Here is a 19,979-nt window from a genome sequence, read left to right on the forward strand (position 1 = left end):
TCCTTACCAGTTTATCACTTTAACACTTTATCCTTCCCAAACTTCTGCTGTTCAATTAGATTTTTTTTCTGTCTGGCACGACACCAAACAGCATGTAGCTAAACAGGAAATCAGCTCTTCCTGTGTTTTCCTCTCTCAGGCTATTTCATCACAGTCCACTTCTTCATTGTAGCCCTGCCCCATTTTAGCCCCCACACAGAAACATTTCACCCGTCCTCTCTGCTGCTTTGGCTGGAGTGACGAAAAGTTTGACCCGATTTTAAGGAGTCGATCATTTCTGACTGCCAAACTGAACCACAGTCGATTCAGCACATTGCACAGAGTGAAAGTGTTTATAATTAGTTAAAAAGATTTTTGTTGGAAGATGTATGTCTGTTCTCATGTATGTGCACATATTTACACATTTGAATATTAATGTGCTTAAAATTAAAAAAATAACAATGATCATTATGTCCACCTGATTGTTCAGTACATAAAACTGACTAGTAAGTAAACACTTTGGAGGAATGGGGAGAAAAAAAGAAAAACACTCCCGAAAAACAAAGTTCAAAATGATGTGATCGTCCAGAGATTACCCATAAACTGCCCCAGATGTGAGAAAAGCTTCCACACTGAATTACAGCTCTGACTACACAACTGCCTACGGTCTGTTTTTTCTCTTGTTTACTAGCTTTCTCTTTGCTTGGTAAAAAACAAACAAAAAAAAAAAAAAACTTGATTTCGTAGGCAGTCACTTCAAAATGAAGTACAGTTGTAGCCTAAAGCGGACTCAGGCTTTTGGGTGTCGGTGGATTGGTGGAACAGCAGATTTTCGCTTTTTTAATAAAGGGTTTATAGTACAGTGCTTCTGCTTATGTCGTGAATGTGTTTACTGTCTACACTTGCTTAGTTACAGACAACAAGCTGAAGCACCAGGCAGCCAGTCTATTGGACTATTGTTGGTTAGTTGCTAGTAGCTAATCTGTTGCAGACTCCATGCTATTTCAGCAGCATCTGTAACTTGGATCTCTGGGCTTTTGGGCTTTTCAACAAGCTTAAATGGGCTCCGGGAGCTTTTATCTCCTAAGATAAAACTAAAAATGAATGCCGTAGTGTATAATTATGGTTAAAAGTGAAAAAATATTGTGCTGGCATAAGAAGAAATCCCATTAGCTACAAACATGCTGCCAGAGCTTCATGGGAACTATGATTTATTTTTCCTGTGTTAAGTTAAGCATTGTTATTTTAGTGTTCAGATAATAAATCTGAGATTTGATACACGCATTTGTTAAGAATTGATTGAGAATAATGATTGCGAACCATTGTGTGTTAATGGGTTAGATGTCTGCTGAGCTCCTCTCTGTGAGTGATCCAGGTGGGAATAATAGAAATCCTCAAGGTGCCTCAGTGGGGGGCACAAAACCTTTACACCACTTCTTAAAGGGACAACCCAAAATTATTGGCGTAAGACACTGACACATACACAAATACCCATGAATGTTTGTTGTTTTGTTTCATTTCCACATTTGAGAAGAACTTGAGGCTTATATTGCCACAGAGAATAAAACATAGCTAACAAAATCATGCTAAAAGTTGTTTATGTTTTCTCCTAGACAATTGTGCTGATCTTGGGTGCATCCTTCTTTATCATATCCGTTGCGATCACGGAAGTCTCCCACATGCATATATGGACAGTCATCCCACCAGGCTTCCTGCTGGGGACACTGGTTGGTAGTTCAACAAGGGAATAATAAATAGTGCCTTGGGAAGTTTGACATGACTCAATATTTTTTCTAGCACAACTTAATAAGTATTAAATATTCAGAATTTATATTGCACTTTATGTCAGTGTCAGTGTTTGCTTTCCTGTCACTGTACAACCATCCAACACATGGGATGTGTAATAAATCTGTCTTTCTCTCTGTCTTGTCATAGTTAATCATATGTGGAATTACATACATTTTGGCAGAACACAACACCACCAAGAAAACAGTAAGTTCTACTGAAATATCATGAATGTTATATTATAGCAAAATTAGACTAGAACTAGATATTGAACAAGAGGGTTCTTGAAATAAAAGTGTTTATTGATGCCTTAGAATTTAATATTGCATTATCATCAACACTGATTTATAGTTTAATTTGTAGTTTGATTTATAGTTTCACATTGTTAATATCTTAACAATTATGAATATAAATTACACCTTTACTGCTTCCATAGAAATAAATAGGGTATGTAGTGCTGTAAATGTACTTGATTAATTGAGCATCTCTGTAAAAGTAGATGTTTTGGCAGTTTGCTGGTCTGGAGCATTCAGACACGATGCAACAATCTTCACTATGTGGACATCATATAATTCACCCCAAAGTCAGATCACGCAACAAACAAACTATACTACAGTTCTATGTTAGCATGTTAAATGTTAACTTTTATGACAGTACAACTGGAAAAAGACTTGAACAAGAATAGTTTGTTTGGAAGGGTTTCCATTAGAAAGCCTTTTCACAGCATAACCTTGGACACCAGCAAAGCTATATGAAAGAAACTGGGAATAAAAATACTTGAGGTGCTGCAATGGTCCAGACAAAGTTTAAAACTCAGTCCAGCTGAAATGCTGTGGCTGGACCTTAAGAGAGCTGTGCATAAACAAATGCTTACTAACCTCAATATAATGGGATTTTTTCTTAAGAAGTTGCTCTGAGCATATCATTTGATTGTTGGAGATTTCTCCCTTATGCTAAAGATTCTATAGATTCTTTACCTTACAAAGTGCCTTGAGGTTGTGATTTCTTTTTCACATTTTATTTGAAGTTATTGCTGCTAAAAGTGGTTCTCATGTGTACTCAGTTTTTCACAGAACTGCATAGACTCCAGTGGAAACTTTTTTTTTCACATGACTGTGTATCACCCCCATCTTTGTCTGTTGGTGTCTGCAGGTAACCATTTCGTTATCTCTGAGCATTGTCTCCATACTGGTCGCATGCTGGACTTTAATACACATCCTGCCTGACATAGAAGCATATTCCTACCACCTAGATTACATTTATGATAATGGAAACTTTTCATTTACTGAACCAATGGAAAATTACCAGGTGATTGTTTTATCATATTTCTGTTTTCATGCTGATGGTGCCATCCATTGAAAACATTGACTGCAAATCTAAAGAGAGGTCAAGTTTCATTTAGTCTAGTTGTTATAGTAAGTCATTATATACCATTATACAATGTACAAGCACCCAACTTCCAGCACAGAGTAATTCATTCCAACTCAGCCTCAGGTTTTATGTCTCTGTTATTGTTATTGTTATTTACCTATCTTTTGGACAGCATGATGTATTTTGACTGGAGCTTTAAATTAAATTTAATATAAATTATTAAATTCTTAAATGTATTAAATTAAATATAATATAGCGTTAAATGCAATGTAACAGTGTATTTCATTTCTTTAATGTCAAACTTTTTTTTAGCACATGGGATTGGCTTTGGAAGCAATTTTGGTGTTCTACACTTTTGTTGTAGCGATTATTTTCATTGTAATGTCAGCTCTGGCTGGCATTGCCCTGCGATCCACAAAAACCCAGGTAAGAGGACACACTGCAGTCATTGCTTAGTGTTGGGAATGTCCTACGAGGAACTTATCCCCCAATATTTGTTTTAAAAAGTTGCAAAACGTCAAGTTACGCTAATAATTTTTTCTCCTCCTTTAGGCCATTGTAGTGATGACTACTGCATCGCCTGATTCGTCAGTTGAATAGCAAGCACAAGAGGACTGTCTGAAGTGTGAAAAATTAAGAGAAGAAATATATATACTGTATAAACAAACCCTTTAGTTTTAGTTTGCTAAAGGGGCAGACTCAGTACATCGTTTTGAAATTGCATGGTGTATGGCCTAACATAAACTGGATAAATCAATAAGGAACAAATTAATATTCTGTTTCATACAAGTATGGTTCATATTCCATGTCACATGCTAATATTATCCTTAATAAATCAAATTTATTTACAAATTTATTTACTGGTCCAATTTACCTTAATTAATTAGATACTGCCATTTAATTCTGTTGGGGCACCTCCTCAGCTGAGTTTTAGCAGATATTCTGATGGTTCCGTATGAAATTAATACAATTAACTAATTGCATTATTGCATGTGTTGCACCTTTTTTCATATTTCCCTACTAATTTCATTTGTTTGTAATGTGTGCTGATATATGTGTGTTTGTATGTTAGTAAAGAAACAGAAAGGAGATAGAAAGGATGTTTGCAAGAAAGACACACACAAATATTTTTAAGGTATCGTAACATTTTTCATGAAACCTTTTAATGCAGTTAATGTGCAATGTTACATTCTTATAATATTAAAGTTAAATGATCTCAAAATTAATTACATCTGTTTTTATCAGAAATGTTTCTCTTTGTCTCACTTTGCAGTTTGACTGTTCCAGTGTTCTTAGATCATCTGGTTGATTTTACCTGGAGACTGCTCATCTCACAGCTAATGTTTCAAAGCCATAGAGCCCAAACTATTACATTAGTATAACAAAAAAAATATTAACAGCAGTCCTTATTAATCATAAGTACACAATTAAATGTCCTACATAGTTTTTTTTGTAGCATCACAAGTTAATAACCCACCTTTTTTAAAAAAATTCAAATTGGCGGGAACTTCAGAACATGAAAACACAATCTTAGGAACTTAAAGCACCTCTGATAAATTGCATTGCCCTTTTATTTATATATGTATTTACCTATCAAAGGTACCAATAGTTCATACCAGGTGTAAGATACCAAATAATATGACCCTTTTTCACCCTACTGTCCCTAACAGAAATATTTTGGAATAGACCAGACAGAACATGCACAGAATCTCATAGCTGCCCTTGACTCATGTTTCACACCACTGGCACAAACACTGTGACACCCAACAAGCTGTCCTCTCTTACAGGGAACACTATGTGAGACATATAACTAATACATGTGTAAAAAAGAGAGATTCAGAATCACAACACTAAATGGAATGAAGTCAACATTATGGCAAAGACTTAGTAGACTACTTACTGGCTGAACATGCAAAGTTAATAAGAGCATAGAATATTTCTGTGTCTCCCTCTCTGCATTAGGCTAGACAGCTCTGGTACCTGTGGAAGTGAAAAGCCATGAAAGCAACTTTGGAATATAATGTACCAGCCAGATAGTTGACATGGTAATATCTTTAAATTAAATCTCACACACACAGAGGAAATGTCATGGTTCTGGCTACCTGGTGAATGTGAAGTCATTATTGAGTTTTACTCGGTTTGGTCTCTAATAAAGTCAATCTGTTTAGATCTGCTTGCTTTTATGTTGCTTTTATTCTACTGTGTACAGTGACCTTGAGTGGTTTGAAAGGCGCTTTCAAATAAAATGTATTATTATCATTATTATTATTATTATTATTATTTAGATACTAAATGATCTACTTTGTGCATGAGCTGGTATCTGTCTGTTGTTTGGTGCCAGTAGTATACTTTTAGAGTGTTTTATACTGATATGCGTATGCAATAGCTGCCAGTGCAGTAAACTGCAAGCCGAACAGATAAAGTAGAGGGAAGCTGCAGAATGGTATTATCTGTAGATTTGGCCGTTATTTTCACATTGTTATTGTGAAATATCAACTATATAAACATAAAATATTCATTTGTTCTACACTTAGTTTGCAGGGAAATGCCACCTTGTTTTCCAGGTTGCTTCTGTGCCTGCCTGCCAATTGCTTCTGGGTTTCGTACTGATTTGCAAATCAGTCATATCATATATTTAGCTTAAAATAGTAAAAAGGGAATATATCAATTGTTAAAAATTGTATACTTTTAAATTTGATGCCAGCAAATGTTATAATGGGGCAATTTTTTAAAAAAATGGTGAAGAATGAAGGAGGGCATGCAAATTTAGGGGTAACAGGAGAATGCTAGGATAGGGTGACATGGAGGAAGACGATGACTAAACAACATGACTGGTTATAAAATGAACAGAAAAAGAGGACACATCTTTCAGAGGAATGGAGGAATTCACAACTCTAAGAGACAATTTAAGAACAGTATTTGCTATTTAAGACACAGCTACATATTATCACTGAAAGATACAGAAAATCTGGAAAAATCTGTGTATGCAGAGATATTCACAAAGGCCAATGGTGACATGGCAGCTAAGCAGAACTGCATTTAAAACCAACATTGTTCTGTACTGGAAATAACTGCATAGGCTCAGGAATATTTATGCACAAGATTTGTTGTTGCATTCACAAATGTTAGGGGAAAAAAATGCAAAGATTAAAAAAAGAACATCCCCACATGCACACATGTATATATGAAAAACAAAATCTGCAGTAAAGAGAAGTGGGGCCATGTGGTTTGTTATCAATGCACATTTCAAGGTACTGCATGATATAGAGGTGTATTAGTGGATTAGTATACAGGTTTTGGAATAAGTCCTCTCATCCAAAGGAATACCCTTGTAAGGAAAGGCTCATTTCAACAAGTGAGTGTCAAAATCACATTGCAACAATTAAAGAGTACTAAAAGAGGTTGGCAAAGTGGCCTGCCAATAGTCCACACCTGTTACCATCCGAAAATTTGGCACAACACATGAAATACAACAAATACAATAAAAGACAGGCTAAAATCTTTCACTAAGGTAAGAATGGAAAACATATTGCCTTTAAAACTTCAGCATTTAGTTACCTCAGCTGCCAAATACTTATACAGGCTTTCTGATATCAGAGATGATGCATCACTGTCAACATGGCCTTGTCTTTCACTCTGCTCTTAATGTGTTGCTGGCACCAAATTCAAAAATGTATTTCATTGGATTCATTCTCTGTTTATGCATTTGATATGGTGCCTTTGCACTATGTTCAGTTAATAGGTTCTTTTATTTAATGGCTGTAGGAAAACTAATTCTCTACACTAAACACATTATGGGAAACAAATCCTACCAGTTTTATTACCTTTGTCAAGGGCGCAAGAACACTTGTTTTTGCTGGTGACAGAAACCAGATATCCCAGGGGTCGAATGAAATGCACAGACTCCAAACAGGAGAGCCCTGCCCTGGTTTGAACCTAGGACGCTCTAGCTGTGAATCAACAGGGTTACCTACTGCTGCATATTAAAGGATTAAGATCCACAACATTTATTTGTCTTTACTTTCTTGGCCTCCTGCTTTTTTGCTTATTTAGAATAGCCTATATTAACTGCATTATAGTGACTAACTTTCAGCTGCAAGTTCCGATTTTAAAAATAGAACATTATGTAAAAAATTCCCTGTCTTACATATATTTGCAAGACACTAAAGAAAACTGTCATCCTAACACACATTATTTTATAATGAAAAATGCATTTCAGTTTCCTAGCTTTTCCTCAAAGTCTCAAGTTGATGAGGCAGAGGGCTTTTGAAAATCATTCCCAGGGGTACATCGCTGATGAACACGCATGTGCTCTGTGACACGGTATTGGCGTGAAAAAGTCATAGGGCAGCAGGGGCAGGGGAAAGGCCTTACACCAAGGTGGCTCCGCACATGTCTATTTAGAGAACCTCGCTGGCTAAAGGAACGGTCGCATAGAGAGCACTGGAAAGGGTGGTGAACAGGAGATGACAGATGAGCTGATCTATTGGTTGGCATGCTGGTTGAAAGGCCAGATGCCATGCAAAAAGACACAGAGGGTTGCATGGAGTCTGACACTCCAGGAGGTGAACAGTGTGTCGAGGTAATGGTTTGGTTCTCACCTTCTTTAAGGTTGGAAACTTCAGACACAACGCAAGAATTTTGAATAGTCTCAACAGCTGGACTACTTTGAACAACAGTTTTTCTTTCCTCAGGATTGGTCTTTGCAGCCCAGTGTGTGCCACCCATATCAAATCTCCCAGTTCCAAATTTAGCCCTAGCCGTAACTGTTTTCATGTCAACAGATGCTACAGATGTTTTTTCGTTCCTTTCTGCTCCATCATGTGCCCAGATTCCAGTTTCAAACATATCTCCTTTCTCTTCTGTGCCAGATCGGTGTTTGCAGGATACTAACAGTTCTGCAGGTCTTGTGCTAATATCCAGGAGAAGAAACTGGTCTGTAGTCTCTGTTGAGCTGTAGTGCTGCTTTAGGGGACTCTCAAAGGCACCAAAGTCTTCTTCCTCACTTGAACCATCAGAATCATCAAAGTGGTTTGAGTGGGAGTGTTTGTGATCAGAACCTCCATGTGATAAGTGCACATTCTCTTGCATATCATCATGCTGTAGGCAGTGATAACGAAGATGTCCATGATAAGAGTGACCCACAGCACTGTCAACACTGGTGTCAGACATGTTTCTGTCCACAGGCATTGTAAAGATCAAATGTGATTCTGTGACATCAGTGCCTGAGGTCTTTTCAGTTTGCAGAGATGTAGGGAAGCTATCAGCATGGTATTCTTTGGTTTCCACAGCTGTAGGACTGTAGTTTGAATCATGGCTAGAAGGAGCATTGTTTGCACTTGTGTCAGCTCTGTATATGTTTAAGTACCTTTTCTTTGGTTCATAGTTGCAGTGGCTCTCCTGTATATCACTTTCAGCTGGAACTCTACTAGAGTAACTGTGTTCCTCTTTCACCTCTGCCTCTGGACCTAGATTTCCTGTGTTTAAGCCCCCCACAGGATGAGCAATAAGTGGAACTTCAGCTCTCAGATCTCCTGGTTCCGCTGTTGCTGTTGCCAATTTGCTGACACTGTAGGATTCAAAGAAGTCCAACTGCTTTTGTTTGGGGGAGAAATCATCAAATGTGAGATCAATTTTATGCTTCAGTTCTTGGCTCCAGTCCTTACTCTGCAGCACTGAATCTTCTCTAAGATTGTGTGTATTTTTCTGAAATGAATCACAATAAGCATGCTGATCATTATTGTTGGTAAAGTGAGATGATCCTCTGTCAACACATTCATTGCCCTGCATTATAAAATGATCTGAATTGCTGCTGTCATAATCAGATCTACCTCCGCTGGATTTGTTACATAAATCTTGTAAAGCACATTGATCTAAATTATCCTTATTATTCAGATTTTCTGTAACAGTGTGTTTTTTATTGTGGCCGTATTCCTGGCTCTGTGCTTGATATTGACGTTTGCATTTAGATGTAGTACCTTCAACAGTGCTGTCATTTTCTATGCTTGCTGAGCAAGAGACTGGAGACCTGCTGGAATTGCTTGAATCCTGGAGGGCTGAATGGAAAGGAGACACAGGAGACACATCTGCCAGCTGGGGGATAGCTGCTCTGCTGCTGTGACAGATGACAGGTACTGCCCCACAATATGAATGTGGGGATGAGGATGAGCTCTTCCTATTTTCAGCTGTCCTCACCAGAGTGTCATCTGTGTACCTTTGCCAGATGCCAGCTGGATTAAGCCGATCGTTTTCCACCTCTTTGTCCACTTTAGACGTGTGATGCACTTCAGCAATGCTAGCGACATTTAGAGTCAAATGCTGTGGCGTTAGATAAGTTGCTTGTCTGGCATGTCCTGCATTTGTGCTCCTTTCAGTTCTTTCAAGTATACCACAGGGGACACTTGGATTGCTTAAAGTCCTTACATCCCTTCCACTGTAGTGGTCTCTGCTATTTCTACCTGTATCCATTTCTACTTCATCAGTACTGCAATCCATAGCAGCTGAGTGCATCTGACTTTCACTAAACGGTTCCACATTGTTTGAATCCTGATACTGAATATCTCTCTCTGGTGAAGTTGTCATATTTTGTTCACTGAAGTTGTCCATTTCTTCAGGTTTTCTAAAGGTAAAAATGCTGCATGTTGATGGCATATAAGGGGAGGTGTTCACAGTTGTCCTATAAGAATTCTTTTCACCTTCAGCAGAAGCCTCTGCGCCATTTGCAGCACAAACCTCAGTCTGCTGTTGAGCCCTCAGAGCGTTTTGTAGTTCATCCATCTGCAGGTAGCAGGCAGCTGTGAGCAGACTATAATACTGTTGCTGGCTGTAACTGTAGGGCAAATCCCCTGTGTAAATATAGTCCAAAAGAGGTGTTAATACAGAGTCAGAGAGACATTTGGCCTGCAGCTCCACCAAAGCGCCAGCAGAGGACAAGACAGATGCCAACACTGGACTAGAGGCTGCCAGCACACATCTGGGGGAACAAAGAGCAGTTTTGTTGTGAGGTCTAAAATGGTGAACATCATGTAAGACATACACTGTTATGATAATCACGATATCATTGGGCAGTTTGATAATATGTATATGTTGGAGTGTTTGTTTGTTATTAGCTTATTTTTCTCACCTGTGTGCAGGGTAAAGTTGACCTGCGTTCTGTCCCGGTCTGAGCACAAGGTCACAAAACTGGCCTTGTTTTCTCTGCAAGTTCAGATAAGCCAACAGTAATGCTGCATGTCTACCAACTTCCTGGGCACAAGGTGCCACCTGGAGAGTACAGAGCAGTCAGTAAAAATAGATTCTCGCTTATTAAAATCAAGTACTAGTACGAACACGTTCATAAATACACTTGGCACAGCATTAACCAGGTAACAAAAAAATAATCAAAATCAGTGCATTGAAGCTAATAAGATGATTCCACTGTCCACGTAATATTACACTTCCTTAATTACCAGGTTTTGTCAGTTTATCACTTGCAGTTTGTCACTGCTAAGAATAAATAGATCTCATAATTTTGCTCACACTGCCAAAGCATCTTTTTTGCTTCAGATAAACAGGGTTACATTTTTGTATTGATTGGATTTGGATTGTATCACCCATCACTGAACAGTGGCAAGGTTAGGCCACTTTGAACAGAAGGACTAACCTGTGAGCGCTTCCTGAACATTTCACTATCAAAAGCATATTTTAGTGCTTTCTCTGATGGCTTTATAGATTTTGTCCTAAAATGCACTATCCAAGAGATGTTAAAACTTAGTAAGGACATCTATTCTAGTGCTGGTTAAAATCTTTATGTCCCCATTTTTGCCAAATTAAAAAACGTGCACACATGAAGAATATAAAAGCAGACTGCCTTTCTTTTAACTCTATAAGCTGTTAAAATCATAAGACATTTCTTTACAAGGTGTCCCGGATTTATACAACTACTTTAAGCACATAAGAAAAAAATCAGACTTCATATACATATAGCTGTCAATAAATGTGTTTGTTTCTTGTTTATATACAACAAAAATGCTAAAAATCTACTCTGAACTCCAAACTTATACTTGACTATTAAACTTATCAAACATACTATTTCAAATGTACATTAGGAAAAATGATCCCTTACCTCCATATTATGTTGGAAGAAAAATAACAAATCCCGGCTGTCTTGCTTGCAGCGAAATGAAGAAAAGAACTGTGTATGCAGGATATATAGTACCACTTTACTATCTACGCACACTGTCTCATTCGGAAAACAATCACACGCTTTTCATATTGGGAGCATGGCGTGACGTGAATGGACAGGTGCTTATAAGGAGTGCTAGCATCTAACGTCAGAATCTCCATAGCCTCTTTTGGGGAGAGGACTGAGACCAGCCCACGGGCAGCCAACAAGATACCACAGAACTAAAGCAATCAGAACCAGTATTTGTATTCACATCAGACAAAAGACAGTGCAAGCTTCTATCAAGTCCCTCATACCCATAACTGAACAGAAGCAGGAACTATTTTAAGGAGCTTTTATTTTTGTTGAGAGGTCAGAGGTCATGGACAGTTATGAAATAGTCTGCAATGAACGAACTATGGACATTCAGAGTGCACAGCTGATTTTAATCTGTTATCAAAGCATCAATGACTCTGTTAGCTCTGAGTCTCCACCAGTCTTCTGCTGAAATGGTAAAGTTAGGGAAAAGCATTCGATTTGCACTAAAAAAGAAAAGTGTGACGTATTTAAGTTTTTCTATTTGCTTTGATTCTACAGAGGGGAGCTTCTCCAGTGTCAGGACTATGAGCCAGTCCCCCTCAGCTGACGTTTTGTTGACAACGCCATACTAAGCCATTTCTCCACCCTTCCACACCATGTGCCTGTCACGCCTTTCTAATCTCTTTAGCTCTCTAATGTTACAGCCACACCTCCATCCACAAGGCAGCAGGACATTTAACCTAAAAATTGTGCAGTAGCACTGCTACTGCATCACAAAGTAAATAATAAAAATAAGTCCAGTGGCACTAAAAAGGTGGTTACAACCCTTAATGTCGCAGGAAGGTCAAGGACTGAAAAATGCTTAGCTGCTATGAAATATTAAAAGTATGAAGAATTAAGTGCATAGTTATTGTATATGCTACAAATTATATTCATTTTTCAAAGTATACCATGCATATAAACCAAATATATATATATATTTACTGTATTTATTTCATCAGTTTCATTAAAACATGTTTATAAAAGTACAAGAAAATGGAAAATGAATATTTTGCCAGGTATTAAAAATCTCTGCTTTAACATTAGTAGTTTTAGTATTGTAGCGCACTGTGAAGTCATCAATCAGAATCAGAATCAGAAACTTTATTGATCCCTAGGGGTAATTAATTACTTATCAAGTGCCACAATGCAATGTATCACAGCAAAATCTCCAGTGTTAAATTAACACTACAGAGTGTTTATATGTGTCCACACTGTTGAGTGTTAAATATAACACTGTTGAGTGTTAAATGAACACTTTTGACAGTGTTGTATTTTTAAAAGTAACCTAGTCAGTTTTCAAGATTTACAATGAATAAAACTGAGCAGTGCTGATTTTCTGAACACTGGAAAATAACTCAAAATGTTAGAAATATTCCAGTGTTAGAAAATCAGCACTGCTCTGTGTTAGTCATTGTAAATCTTGAAAACTGACTAGGTTACTTTTAAAAATACAACACTGTCAAAAGTGTTCATTTAACACTCAACAGTGTTATATTTAACACTCAACAGTGTGGACACATATAAACACTCTGTAGTGTTAATTTAACACTGGAGATTTTGCTGTGTAGGTACAATGAACAGGCAAAGTATCAAGCAAAGTATTGTATCTCATAGTTGGCTAATGGTTGAGGTGCATGACATCACTGTATGATTAATAGTACAACTCCAGCCAGGTGACTCTTAATGCATGACTCTGTGTTTGCGTCTCATGATTTCTGCATCTCACTGCAGCCACATTTTTAAAGAACGTCAAAAAAAGCATATACATAGTATGAACAAAAACAGAATTTTAATAGTTAATCCATCTGCCCTATATAATAATTGTTTGAATTATGTAACCGTGCCCCTCAGCCCCTAGCACCCCTTTCTCTCCCAGAGTACCACACGTACTTTAAGCTTGGCACACCGCAGCTTTGAATGTTTCCATTCACTGGGTGCTTGGTGACATAGCTCACGTACTGTACTGCTGCATGCAAACGCAGTGTCTCCCTTGCTCACAGACACAGCTGCAGGTTTTGGAACAATGTCATGTTATGGGGCTTTACTCATAAAGCCTCAAAAGGCTAAGGACCAATTTACATGGAAACAAAAACAATCCCATTTTTATAGCCTATATTTTATGTAAACTAGTGCAGTAAGTTGCAAATTTCAATACTTGCTAGTCCTGAATCATCAGATTTGCACTTCCACATTCATTCAGAATATGAAAACATTCATTTTGTGCTTCCTATTTGCATAAATCATGTAATTACACTTACTGAAACTAAAGGATACATTAGGGTTTTTTTTATTAATGAAGCAGCTAACAACAGATAGCAGAATAACCGCATTGCAGTAGTAGCTGGATGTCACTGTGACCTAATCCAAAAACAGGCACCAAAGCAAAATTTCACAAAGAAATTGTCAAGTACTCATAAAGCTCTCGACACCAAGTACATGGTCTGTTTTTCATCTCTCCACAAGAAGAAGCCTTGTAAAAATACACTGCTCAGATCCTGGAATTCATCCGTGACTGAAAATTTAGGCCATTATTAGTTGGCTGTTAACCATGGTTGCTGGAGGACATCAAAGCATAATGTTGAATATGTCGTTTGGCAAGGTTAACAGAAGAAAAACAACAATCAAAACCAAGCTAATATAACAGGTTCTTTTTCATTCTGATCTGATAATGGACTTTGATGATTATCACAAACACCAAGAACATCTCAACTAAGCAGCATGGGAGTAAACCAAAAACTGACTTGTTTCCTATAATAATCTCATTTGGCCTGTGCTGCTAGTGGAAAAAAAAAAATATAATAAAAGCAGGAGATCCTCGAAAGCATTTTTCTACCATTGCATCAAGTAGATTAACATATAGTGGGATCATAGGTATCGTCACATGGCCATTACTAACATCATGGTACATGGGATTTAGAGATATTTCAGTCTCAACCACCTGTCTGGCATACCAAGACTTTGTGATACACCCACGCATAATCATTTGCGAAACCAAATGAACAGCGAATTCACATGTCACATGTATTCACATGAGTTTTCCAAAATCAGTTAAGCTGTGCACATATACTCTTTTAAGATAACATTTCTTTTTTTAAGTACCAACCAAAGAGGCACGTGCATTCACACACAGACACAATAATGCCGTACCCAGCTGACTACATGCCAATCTTGTTTCTGTAACACATGCAGTACAAGGCTCCAGCTGTTCACTTGTTCCACTTCCAGTTTTACCAATGTAACATCATCTTCATCTCCCTCTCTCTATTTTGATCACACCCCCAGAACATTGTAGTCATTGCTGCTATTCTTGGCTCTCTGGCATGACACCTTACACACTCATCCCAACATAAACACCCCTCGAAAGGCACAACTGCATGCAGTGTGAACCCAGGAGAACAGTAGGTCCGCTTAGGACTCTGGTGTGATTCAAATTATACTGGAGAGCTTTCAGGATGTGACAGTGTTGTTGGCTTTCGTGGTCTGAAGCATGCATTAAACTAGCTGGGGACCTTTGTTCCATAAATAATCTTTTGCAATAGTATTTAATCTTTATTTATATTGGCATGTATTAATATAAACAAATGAAAACACTAAAAAAATGAATTGTCCTTGAATAGATAGCAATTAAATACCCACTTAATTACATATTAACCTTACAAACATCTTAAAGTAAATAGCTATAATTTTTTATAGGCTTGTGAGCGCAAGCTTTCTAGTCACTTGAGCCTTTAGAAAACAGCCTTAATGTGTTCAAAGAAGACAGTGATGCTTTCAAAAATATGGATCTATAAGTATGTGGACATACAAACACATTCTATACATGTTTCAAAAACCATAGTGGTTGATGAGATTTTTCCCCACCTTAACTGCTGCTAAGCTCAGGTCGTAATAAGACCAGGCAATGATGGTGGGGAATGTAACATGTTTATATATTTCATTCAATTAAAAGCGCTTTCTAAACAGTGCATAAAAATTTAAAACATGGAATTGAGTTAGACTAAGCATTTGATGAAAAAGGCGAAGGAAGAGAATTTATTACACTTTCAGTCAAAGTGCAAACTTGAAGGTCAAGACAGTATCGCTCTCCTATCTATAGTGTTTAATATGTGAGCCATCTTTTTCTGTTTCACACAGAGTAAAAATAGCAGCAGTAATACTCCAATACAATGCAACACAATGTCTCAGAAAGAGTCAGAGAACAGATCTCTAGAGCAGTCACATGTCTGGCTCCCGTGAATTCCTTCGCTAACTTCTTCACGGCCACGATTTTCTGTCTTTGTCAGCATACACTCTATAGAACCAAAGTTGTTGTTGTTGGCTGTCAGCTTTCTTTTTCGGATTGGCACACTTTGTTGGATTTTACCCACAGGTGTAGGAGGAATAATTGCTTCATTGTCCTCACAATCACACTCTGACACATCAATAAATCTTGTTTTACAGTTGATTGACATGCGGTTTAGAGCCTCTCCCTGCACCCTAAGGTGCTGCAGAGGATGCAGACTGTTTTTATGCTCGACTGGTTTCAAGAATTTTCTTTTGGGGGTAAGTTTGTGGCTGTGCCTGCTGGATGTAGTTCTCCAGACAAAGTTTTCTTTGACAGATTCCGTCTCACTCTGCCAAGCCTGGTGAGCATTACCACAATTCAGTTTATGAACAGAATTGTTTTTACTCTCCATTTCATGTAAATTCGCATTAAAACTTTTTTCATTGACAGGCTGTGAACGGAATTCACCTGTCATACTTTTGTACAAGTCAGCACATGAGTATGATACAACGCCTCCTTTTACTATGGGTGTGGACTGAGAGGGAGGGACAAAGTCAAATTCTTTTGCGTCTTGTGGAATCAAACTCTCCCTGCATTTACTTCTTTTTAATTTCACTTTATCTGGTGTTGATTGTGTCACATTCGCATTTTCATAAATCAGATGATGCTCGTCTGCCTTGGAAAACTGTGAGCAAGCTTCGATGCCATCACCGACGGCTTCTGCATGCATGGTGAACCTCTCTGTTTCAAGATTGGTCGTGACTGAGCTACCAAACAGATCTGCTGAACAGTTGTAGGCATCCCCCTCAAGCTGCTCTTCTTCTTCCTTTTGAAAAGACAGTGAACCAGCTGTGTCATCCTCCTGATAACACCCAAGGGAATAAATGTTTCTAGCTTGACTCCTTTTGACAAACAGAACAGGGTTCTTGCATTCTTGGCTGGCTGAATCATGTGAGCCGCATCCATTTGTTGCAGGCGTATTAGTGGCATCCAACAATGCTTGCAAATGCCTGTCTGTTATTTGTGCATTTCTTTGGCAAGAAGATGTTTCACTTATTAAGCTGCTGTTTCCCAGGTTATTTCTTGCTTTTACTTCCTTCCTGTGAACATTCTGAACTTGCTTCATATCTCTATCAGTGTCAAAATCTTTATTGGCTTCACATAAAAACGCTGTCAGACTTTCAGAGAAAGGCAAATAATTCCAAGCCAATGAGCTTGATGAAAATGTTCTGGTGAGCTGTCCAGTAGAAAACTCCTTTTCTTTGGGGCTGCATGTTTTCTGACAATACTGGGACGGACTTAACCAAGTCTTTAGGCTAGGGCTGTTTCCAGCTCCCTTCTCAGATGATGCACTATCATAAAAACTGTGCTCCAATGAGAAAAAAGGTGCCAAGTCATTTGCAGCTTTTTGGTTTTCCTGGCAGCTCCTCTGTGCAAGATATGGTGTTATGTTTTTGTCAACCTGACTTTTGTCTTCATCTCCACATTCCTGGGTACTGCAGCCTTCTTCCTGCTCTGCTGATGAGGTAACGAGTCCAAGTGATTGCTGCCATGTAGCTGTGGGAGTAAGGGTGCAGTCTCTGTAACGTGATCTAGGAAGGAAACAAAAGCTATTATCAATGATCATTTTTTGTATGTAATAGCACCTCCACCCACATGCTTAGAAGTCAATATCAAGAGCATATGAGAATATGTGTGGTTTTTACTTTGGCTTTCAGAGCCATTTATTGTTATTTTGTAGTCCCTACAAAAGAATAGTACATAAGAGTACATGACTCTCTAGTTTGTAGGGGTTTTTTGGACACAAAATACAGAAGATTGTATCATTTCTTAATTTCATTACCTTTGAAGTGATCGGGGCAAAAGATGAGAGGCAGATAGTGTGGCATCACTAAAGCTGCTAGCTGGAGAATGATCATGAATGAGGAGCGGGGTTGTTGCTGGAAGACTGGTGATTCTGCTGGTATCAGCAGATACAAGTTCAGATTGAAAAGCTTTCTGAAGAAGAATCCGATAATAACTGACCACGGTGCATCCTCCCAGTCCCGGTGCTTTGGGAAGAATCATCTGAGTAGCAACAAACTGTGCTGCACTTTTACTGCTGGAGCTACTTGGAGCAGATCCTCCAAACCAAAGTGCACTTTCTGCTTCCATCACCTAAACAACACAGATGATACCACAGACAGCTAAGCTCAAAATAAAAATAAATTAAGCATAATTAGAACACATTTTGGACATATGTTGATCCTATAATTTTATTTTCTTTAATGGTGAACTGAGAAACTAAAATTGTGAAATGTGGAGAGAAGTTTATTATTTAATTGTTGCATAGTTTGTATTGCTTTTCATGTTTCTGTAATCATTTTTATGTTATGTTATGTTAAAGTAACAGCAGGAATAAAAAAAATCTGGACTATTGAGTTTGAGTTAATTTCTGCTGATTTGTGTGACCAGGAAGTCACTGATTTTCAAGTTATATAAAAAGAAAACTAAAAACCTCCAAACAGCAATACTGACTAAAATGTTGAATGCGTATTTTTAAGTCTTCATATGTATTTGAAGAACTTTTGATCTTGCATATCACATAATACTTTTACACACGTGATTTACGAATGTACCTTTATACCAAAAATGAAATGTCTGCCAATGAAACAGTCCTCGACTGCCTTCACCAGCAATGTGAGTCTTGTAGATTGTTCCACTGGTCTGTCCAAGTTTTCCACCAATCTATAAAAGACACAAAGTCCAAACAGCTCTTCACTTAACCAGCAGAGAAGATGTTCTTCACACGTTGTAGTCATTCGAAACTGACAAAATACCACTAAAATCAAAACAAATAGCATGTATCCACTGTCTCCATATTATTAGGTACACCTGTTAAATTTAATACAATAGCACTGCCATTTCTTTCCTTCTTTTTTTTGGTTAATAGAAACTTGGCAAAAATCTTAAATTCTGACATTTTTGTGGATGGTGGTCCTGGTGTTGTACTGAACTGCAAAGCACTCACTAGTGTTCTAATGTTTTCTCCACCCTCTTATATTCGGAGGGAGGTGTAGTAAACCCTAAGTAAGAACAACCAGTACACCAACTCCATCACATACTATGACCTCAACTTATATGTGTCCATGGCCTCTGCTTTAACCCAATATATACTCCTTCTAAACCTGGGAAAACATTTTAACAGTTATTCAGTCTTGATAATAAGACCTTGCATTGGGTTTTCTGTACTCACCTTTGTAATTCATTTGCATGAATGCCAAAGAATGGTTTCAAACTGTTTCCAAATACTGTTATCCCGAATATACGTCCGTCCCGGGCCACCTTCAGTGAGAGACGGTACCTGTAATCCACCTGTTCTCTCAGACACTTGTAACCACACTTGAAGCATCTGCATCTGTGGTGGGTACACAGAGACGATTGACCAGTATCCATATACTGTCAGGTAACAGAGGTAACATACACTGTATAAAAAATATTTTAATTTTCTAAAAGAAATCCATTCAATTTTAATTGAGACAGTCCTCTCAGCACAGACAGTTTCTAAAGTGATTTTCACAATGCTACCGTTTCTCGGCTACAACTGAACCTTTGTGTTTACCTCGTAGTGTCCTGCTGGTCAACATCAATCCTGGAGAAACAGCATCTGCAACACGGATAAAACACACAGGGATCTTGCAGAAACAACACCGCACAATCCACCAGTGCCCGTCTATAAGACATTTCAGTCAACTGAGACACGCAGCAGCAGATAGCAGGCTAACCGCTTGTTAATTACCCACTTAATACATGACTGTTTATTTGATCTGTTTTTGTAACCGAAGGATTTGAGCACGAAAAACTATTACAAACGGTACGAAAAACATAGCAAAGCCCGCCAATATCTAACTTTAATGCCGTCATAGCAAACATGCCCTATTGCTAACTGTACACAAAATGCTACTTCTTCGTGTCTTCATTTCCATGTTGTACGTGACTCAGCTGGAGGATGCACCGCCGCCTACTGTATAAGACGATCACATGAAACTACATTTCTTGATGGATCGACGGTAATTTTAATAAAATAATGTTTTCAACTATTTCATGATATGTATTTTATTTAGTTATAGACATATTAGTAAAACAAATCAAATTAATTTCTGTTAGATACATTTTTTGTCTATTATTTTTGTCTGAAATTGGAAAATTTGTCAAACAGAGGGAAGTGCCTGTATTCATTTTTTTCTTCAAATCCAGTCATTTAAGACTTGTTTGGATAACGTGTAAACTGAAGTTATGTCCAGTATGATGATTCAGCAGTGTCTGAAAACAAACTATACTGCTCACTTTTAACATCAAAATGTTCAATGCACAGTG

At 37.9% G+C, this 19,979-nt stretch overlaps 3 protein-coding genes across 5 annotated transcripts; 1 reads left to right on the plus strand and 2 right to left on the minus strand.

The window, feature by feature from the left end:
* Positions 1 to 544: 544 nt before the first annotated feature.
* Positions 545 to 5,397, plus strand: LOC116313261 (membrane-spanning 4-domains subfamily A member 15-like). Of its 3 annotated transcripts, XR_005613019.1 has the most exons (8): positions 545 to 645; positions 1,321 to 1,443; positions 1,593 to 1,706; positions 1,915 to 1,971; positions 2,917 to 3,072; positions 3,448 to 3,561; positions 3,688 to 4,270; positions 4,409 to 5,397. XR_005613019.1 is itself a non-coding variant. In XM_031730880.2 (7 exons), exons 2-7 carry the CDS (start codon positions 1,321 to 1,323, stop codon positions 3,733 to 3,735), a joined length of 612 nt encoding a protein of 203 aa, XP_031586740.1. In that variant the 5' UTR covers positions 545 to 645; the 3' UTR covers positions 3,736 to 5,397. The 3 variants fall into 3 exon arrangements, 1 of the variants encoding a protein (XP_031586740.1); XR_005613021.1 differs by having other exon boundaries at positions 2,828 to 3,072; positions 3,688 to 5,397; XM_031730880.2 differs by having other exon boundaries at positions 3,688 to 5,397.
* A 3,391-nt stretch (positions 5,398 to 8,788) lies between these two features.
* Positions 8,789 to 11,295, minus strand: LOC116313298 (zinc finger and BTB domain-containing protein 43-like). The gene is made up of 4 exons (XM_031730928.2): positions 11,240 to 11,295; positions 10,259 to 10,398; positions 9,114 to 10,108; positions 8,789 to 8,841 (listed from the first exon to the last, which is right to left on the minus strand). Exons 1-4 carry the CDS (start codon positions 11,243 to 11,245, stop codon positions 8,822 to 8,824), a joined length of 1,161 nt encoding a protein of 386 aa, XP_031586788.2. The 5' UTR covers positions 11,246 to 11,295; the 3' UTR covers positions 8,789 to 8,821.
* A 2,335-nt stretch (positions 11,296 to 13,630) lies between these two features.
* Positions 13,631 to 19,581, minus strand: ddias (DNA damage-induced apoptosis suppressor). The gene is made up of 5 exons (XM_031730879.2): positions 19,225 to 19,581; positions 18,859 to 19,020; positions 18,242 to 18,350; positions 17,467 to 17,780; positions 13,631 to 17,215 (listed from the first exon to the last, which is right to left on the minus strand). The coding sequence occupies exons 1-5, from the start codon at positions 19,344 to 19,346 to the stop codon at positions 15,541 to 15,543; spliced, it is 2,382 nt and encodes a 793-aa protein (XP_031586739.1). The 5' UTR covers positions 19,347 to 19,581; the 3' UTR covers positions 13,631 to 15,540.
* Between the last annotated feature and the right edge of the window lie 398 nt (positions 19,582 to 19,979).

Source organism: Oreochromis aureus, linkage group 1 (assembly GCF_013358895.1).
Source record: "Oreochromis aureus strain Israel breed Guangdong linkage group 1, ZZ_aureus, whole genome shotgun sequence".
Taxonomy (NCBI): Eukaryota; Metazoa; Chordata; class Actinopteri; order Cichliformes; family Cichlidae; genus Oreochromis; species Oreochromis aureus.

What these genes read in the sequence shown, in the direction of transcription:
- ddias (XM_031730879.2), bottom strand. Translation starts at nt 19,346, where the DNA reads ATGTCTTATAGACGGGCACTGGTGGATTGTGCGGTGTTGTTTCTGCAA. An exon ending in ATTTCATTTTTGGTATAAAG is followed by an intron (nt 17,781 to 18,241) that starts GTACATTCGTAA and finishes TGTGTTGTTTAG; the next exon opens with GTGATGGAAGCAGAAAGTGC. An exon ending in TTGCCCCGATCACTTCAAAG is followed by an intron (nt 17,216 to 17,466) that starts GTAATGAAATTA and finishes TTTCCTTCCTAG; the next exon opens with ATCACGTTACAGAGACTGCA.
- LOC116313298 (XM_031730928.2), bottom strand. An exon ending in CAACTTTACCCTGCACACAG is followed by an intron (nt 10,109 to 10,258) that starts GTGAGAAAAATA and finishes TTGTTCCCCCAG; the next exon opens with ATGTGTGCTGGCAGCCTCTA. An exon ending in AAATGACAGCACTGTTGAAG is followed by an intron (nt 8,842 to 9,113) that starts GTACTACATCTA and finishes GATTCATTTCAG; the next exon opens with AAAAATACACACAATCTTAG.
- LOC116313261 (XM_031730880.2), top strand. Translation starts at nt 1,321, where the DNA reads ATGTCTGCTGAGCTCCTCTCTGTGAGTGATCCAGGTGGGAATAATAGA. An exon ending in AACCAATGGAAAATTACCAG is followed by an intron (nt 3,073 to 3,447) that starts GTGATTGTTTTA and finishes ACTTTTTTTTAG; the next exon opens with CACATGGGATTGGCTTTGGA. An exon ending in TGCGATCCACAAAAACCCAG is followed by an intron (nt 3,562 to 3,687) that starts GTAAGAGGACAC and finishes CTCCTCCTTTAG; the next exon opens with GCCATTGTAGTGATGACTAC.